General features: G+C 49.7%; 1 protein-coding gene across 1 annotated transcript; it reads right to left on the bottom strand.

Annotated features, from left to right (window-relative positions):
- Positions 1 to 442: 442 nt before the first annotated feature.
- LOC141996967 (mast cell protease 3-like) lies at positions 443 to 5,683 on the bottom strand. The gene is made up of 5 exons (XM_074969261.1): positions 5,620 to 5,683; positions 4,782 to 4,938; positions 4,444 to 4,579; positions 1,362 to 1,622; positions 443 to 592 (listed from the first exon to the last, which is right to left on the bottom strand). The coding sequence occupies exons 1-5, from the start codon at positions 5,681 to 5,683 to the stop codon at positions 443 to 445; spliced, it is 768 nt and encodes a 255-aa protein (XP_074825362.1).
- Between the last annotated feature and the right edge of the window lie 394 nt (positions 5,684 to 6,077).

Here is a 6,077-nt window from a genome sequence, read left to right as displayed (position 1 = left end):
AAAATGTCACTGCCGGGGATCATGTAAGCAAAAAATTACTCTTATTGTTCATTTTTCGCAGCGCCACATATGGGTACATCTTTCCCCGTAATCTTGTGGCATAGGGTCATTCTTTGGTCACTTATGTCAACCATTTCTTAAGCCTATGGCCTAGTGTGGCTAAGCTACTATCTTACAGGCCTCAGCCTGTAGGCCTTGTGTTTGAGCCCTCCTTACTGAGACCCCTAATACCTAATTATCCCTTCTAACTACTGATCAATCTTATATTTCTGTAATCCTACAATTTAACTCATAACATGTTGTTGAATCATAACATCAAAGAATAAATGATCAATCAACTAAAATCATTGGCTACACATCCATCCATCCATCTGCAATAGCCAGCCATTGCTCTGCAATACCCGTCTAGCTCTCCACTCACACTAGAGATGGATGCTCCCCTCTAAGGCTTCAGCTTGCGCAGAGTTTTCTTGATCCACGGGATGTATATGGAGAGCCTGGTAAACACACTGGGAGTTGACCAGTCACCGCTGCCATGGGAGACTATGCCCCGGGCCTTCCCATCACAGACCAGTGGGCCCCCAGAGTCGCCCTGAGAAGTAAATACCAGGCACAGGGTTACCGATGTCCAAGCAAAGAGTGGGCTGCATTCTGTATTCACGGTCCTGAAATCCACCTCTGTAACCCACTTCCTGGGGGTTCACAGTCAAGTCACTCCCAGGACACGCCCAGGGCTCCCACCCCATGACCCAACCAACCCCTGTCGCTGAATTCTAGAATCTGCCCGATTCTGGTGTCTGATTTCTAGCATCCATCCCCGATTTCTTTAAGCTGCTCAATTCCTGTCCCTGATTCCAAATCCTGATTTCCAGCATCTGGCTGACTCTTGCCCTTGATTTCTAGGATCTTCTGCTGATTTCTCAGATCCACCTTGGGTTCTTGATTCAGCAATTCCCCTTTCTGACTCCCAGGATCAGTCTGATTTCCAAACCTGATTTCTGGGATCTTTCCCTCATAATTAAGATCCATCCCTGATTTCCAGGATGTGGCTGATTCATGTCCCTGATTTCTGGAACCTGTTGAACATCCAGATGATTTCTGTCCCTGATTTCTGTGATCTTGCCAGTTCCTGTCCCAAATTATTAGCATCCATTCCTCATTTGAAAGAACTGCCTGGTTCTTGTCCCTGATTTCTAGCCTCCATTCCTGATTCCTAGGATCTGGGCAATTCTGATTCCTGGTTCCCAGGATCTGCCTGGCTCACCATGGATCCTGACTCTCCCCATTCTGCCCAGCCCTGTCGGTCTCCTGTTCTAGCAGCACCTTGTCCCAGGTGCCGCGTGCCCCTGTCCCACACTCACCAGGAATGGCGACTTCCTCTCCTGGGGGTCCCCCACGCACAGCATCCTGGATGGGACATAGTGCAGATAGGGCTGAGACAGACACATTTTCTTGTCCATGACCATCAGTTCCACCTCCTGCAGGGTCGGGGAGGGCTGGGAGTTTGTCTTGCTACTGGTCTGGCCCCAGCCAGCCACGCTGCACAGTGCCCCCTTCTTCACCTTCTTCTGGGACAGGGGGATTGTGCCCACAGTCTGGGTCAGCTTGGCCTTGTCCATCAGCTGTGATGCAGGGCAGGGGGCAGGAGAGAGAAGGGAAATCAAACTCCTCGTGGGGGATGCATCCTATCCTGGGGGGATGGTGCTAGATGGGACCAGGTGGGGCATCCCCATGAGAACTGTGCAAATCTGTGATGCCATGTGGCTACAGGGGGCTTGGTGATGGGATAGAGTGATACCTGCAGCAGAGTGAGGTCACTGGTGGAGGGGTGATGTGACTGTGATGCTACATGCCGCAGTGTGGGGGTCAGTGGGGGGGCAGGGGAGGATGGAATGAAAGTGGTACCTGCAGTAGTGTGGATTCACTGAGGGTCAGGGTGGCATTACACCCCATTGTGACATTGCACTCCATATGCTTTATGAAAATATGCTTATGAATATGGCATAACTGCTGTATGCTAAATGCCCCTTGTAAGGTATCATTGGAAAGCTTATAATCCACTGAGTGTGTTCATCCTATTTGTTTGCATGGATTGTTTCCATGTCTGGCGGTAGGTGAACAAGACATAAACTCGTATTGCTGATGCAAACATCTGAAGTGGAAGCCATTAAAGGTGCTTCAGAAACAATGACCTGTGAATGCCCTGATTACCTGCAAGCCTCCCTGTGACCTGTGGGCCCACCCAGGAAGAACGGAGGCTGGGGGTCTTACAGTGACATGTGACCCTCTCACCTGATACTGAATTCCATCTGGAATCTGGTACTTTTCCAGAGGGAGTGGGATTTCAAATAAAGGTTTTCTGCCTTAGGGAAGTTCTATATAAAGTTGGGGAAGCAAACAACAGCTGTCTTCAGCTGGCTTAAGAGGTGACCCACCCACCCCGCAGAGATACCTGCAAGCACCTGGAAACAAAAGGACTGTAACCACAGGGGTGGGTGAGAACAGGCTGGACCCAGGTTAGAAAAGGCAACTGACCTGAGAAGGATTTTACCTGAAGTAACATCTAGGGTGAGAAGTTATTATTTGTGGCTGATTTCTTAGTGTATTCAGCTTAGCCTTGCGTGTTTTGTTTTATTTTGCTCTGTGAATACTCTGAAACCTTTGTTCTGTCTGTTATTGCTAAAAACCACTTAAATCCTACTTTTTATACTGAATAAAATCACTTTTGTTTATTAATAAACCCAGTGTAGTAATTGTTACCTGGAGGAGTGGGGGAGGGGGCGGGCAAACAGTTGTGCAAATCTCTCTTTCAGTGCTACAGAGGGCGAACATTTAGTGAGTTTATCCTGTATAAACTTTATACAGAGTAAAATGGATTTATTTGGGATTTGGATCCCACTGGGAGCTAGGTGTCTGAATGCTGGAGACAGGTGACCTGCTGAGCTGTTTTCAGTTAAGGTCTGCAGCTTTGGGGATGTGGCCCGGATTCTGTGTCTGTGTTGCAGCAGGCTAGCATGTCTGGCTCAACCAGGCAGGGTTCTGGAGGCCCAGGCTGGCAGGAAAAAGGGGCTCAGAGGTAATTTCAGCACATCAGGTGACAGGGCCTAGGGGATCTCTGTGACCGAGCCCATCACACCCATCTTCTTCATAGTAATGTTAGGATATGAGTATGGCACAATTATGATATATTTTGTGCAAGATAAGGCATGTGAGATATCATTGGAAAGGTTATGATTTACTGAACATGACTATCATATTTATCTGTATGTATCATTTTTGTATCGGAAGTTAGGAATATTGTCTATGCACCTATTACAAATGTGTTTACACCTGGGGAATATCCACTAGACAGAATGCAGTCAGTCTAGATTGATGTCTGGTAAGGACCATTAGGAAGAATAATAGGTCTTAGAAGATGCTAATCTCTTACTGAGGAACCTTCCTAGGCAAGCCTTCCCAGGAACACTGCAAACAGCCTTTATGTTATGGCTGCAGGTTCATGTGATCAAGCCACCTGGTACTGGACTTCATGATAATATTAGTATTTTTCCACTGACCAGGGGTGGGAATCACACTGGAAGACAAAAAATTCCCGCCATATGTAAAACCCATTTAAGGCAAGGGAGTGATATAATCATGGCTCGTTCTTCACTGAATCCCCGTCCAGGATGACGGCTGTAAACATCTAAGAAACAAAGACCGAATGAGGGCAGAATGACTGAGCTCAGGCTGGAAGACTGTCTAGCCTGTAAATAAAATATCTGAAGTTTTAAGCTGCAGGCAAATGCAACTGCCCTTCAAGAATCTCTGCAATCTGCCTAAAACAACATTTAGGGTGGGAATTTGCTACTTGTAAGCAGTGTAGTATATTAAGCTTAGATTGCATATTTGTCTTATTTGCTAGGTAATCTACTTTGATCTGTTTGCTATCCCTTATAATCACTTAAAATCTATTTTTTGTAGTTAATAAACTTGCTTTGTTTTGTTTAAAACCCAGTGTGTATATGGAAATTATAACTTGGGGCAGAAAGCTGTGCGTATCCCTCTCCACATTGAGGGAGGGGGTGAATTTCATGACCTTACGCTGTATAGTTCTCTGTGCAGGATAAGACGGTACAATTTTGGGTTTAGTCTCTAGATAGGGGTGTGCAGTTGAGTACTGGGCAGTTCCTTAGCCAATCCTTCCCATGCAGTGCTGATCTCAGCATCGCTGTGAAGCTGCAGCTGGATGTGTCCCTACATGTATATATGCTGGAGGGGATTTGAGAGCCTGTCACACCATCAGAGTGTAAAGGGAGCCCAGGTTTTGGGTCAGGTGGGCTCAGTGGTACCCCAGTTCCAAGCAGCACCCCAGGGGGAATCCGTCACAGTGGAGTGATGAGATGGGGTGATACCTGCAGCAGTGTGAGGTCACTGGGGTGGGGGCTGAGATGTGGCCAGTACCTGCAGCAGCATGAGGTCATTTTCAAACGTCTCGTCATTGAATTCTGGGTGGGGGATTCGGTGCCGTACCCAGATTTGCTGCGTCCCCAGTTCATCTATTCCAAAGTTGTGGGCCCCCAGCAGCACGGAGATGTTGCTGTGAAATACAAGGGGATGCAGGTGCTGCAGACAGGCCAATACTCTGGTTTCAGGCATGGGTCATTAACCTTGTTAAAGTGGGTATGTATAGATCATGCCAGCACTCCAGGGCCTTTCCCCTGCTGGGTGGGGAGTAACTTTGACCTGGCCCCAGGTTCGGAGAATGGCTGGCTAAGGGGCAGGGATCTTGCATTTCTTACCCAAGGTTGCAGTTACAATGAGCTGCCGTCACCATCACGTCCTCCCGGATCAGGAACCCTCCACACATGTTTCCTCCCTTTCCTTCTCTCTGTATTCTTACAAAGGCCATGTAGGGTCTGGAGTGAGGCTGGGCTTCCTGTCCTCCAATGATCTCCCCTGGCAGACGTGTCAAGAGAAGGATTTAATTCAGGTTCCCGATCCAGCCAGCTGGTGTATCCCTCCGCTAACCAAGATCAAGGCCCCCATTGTCCTAGGCACTGAACAGACCCAGTCCGAGACCAGAGTTTGGTAGAATTGGAACATGAACCCAGGAGTCCTGGCTCCTAGCCCCTCTTCCCCCGCTCTAACCATACAGACTGCACAGACCTGCATTTCCTGTCTAGGAGTTGGCCGTTCACATCAGCAACTTATTGAATTTCTGTGTGTTGCCTCCCTCTCAGGGGATTTATTAAGGTAGCTTCAACCCCCTCCTCTCTCCTTGCCCCTTTAGGTCCCTGCACATCTGCCCCCAGACCCCATGCCTCCCCAGATGGGTCCTGGGCATACACTGATGCCCCCAGGCCCCAAAGCTCAGGGGCACCTCAGCTTTGTTCTGGGCACACACACACTGATAACTGCCCCCAGGCCCCATGGACCTGAGGCTCCCTAGTTGGGTCTTGGGCAAACACCAATAGCCGCTGGAGCCCCACAGCACTCCAGCTGGGTGCTGGGGACACTCCAATGGCCCTGGTGGAAGCATCTGACTCTGGGGAGGAGCCATGGTTTGCAGACAGCTCCAGTAGTGCCAAGCTCTACTCCCTCTGAGGCCAAGGGGGGCCTATCCCCTCTTGCACTCACCAGCCTGAGCCCCGGGGGGCAGAGGAAAGACCATGGGAAACAGCAGCAGCAGCAGCAGCAGCATCGTCAGAAGGCGCCTGGGGAAGGAGACAATGTGTCTGTCTCTGGGGTCACTTATAGGACTGGTGACACTTGGCTCAGGGTAAACCACATCCCCTGGATCCTACCGGGGAGGAGTTCACACATAGAGTAAGGCAGTCACCAGCCACCCTGCAGAGCTAGCAGAAAGCAAACCTTTGGGGCTGTGCACATGTGGGGCCCTAGAGCCTCTGGGGATGTGCACATATGGGGAATTGCACCCCCTGGGGCTTTGTACATCTGAAGCCCTGTACCCCTGGAGACTGTGCAGCTCTGGGGCCCTGAACACGCTGGGGACTGAGCAGATATGGGGCCCAGCACCCTTGGGGGCTGAGCACATGTGGGGCCCTCTACCCCATGAGGCTGTGCACATGTGGCTT

The sequence above is a fragment of the Natator depressus genome, chromosome 13 (assembly GCF_965152275.1).
Source record: "Natator depressus isolate rNatDep1 chromosome 13, rNatDep2.hap1, whole genome shotgun sequence".
NCBI lineage: Eukaryota > Metazoa > Chordata > Testudines > Cheloniidae > Natator > Natator depressus.
The sequence above is the reverse complement of the archived record's forward strand: the minus strand, read 5'-3'. Positions and strand labels throughout refer to the sequence as shown.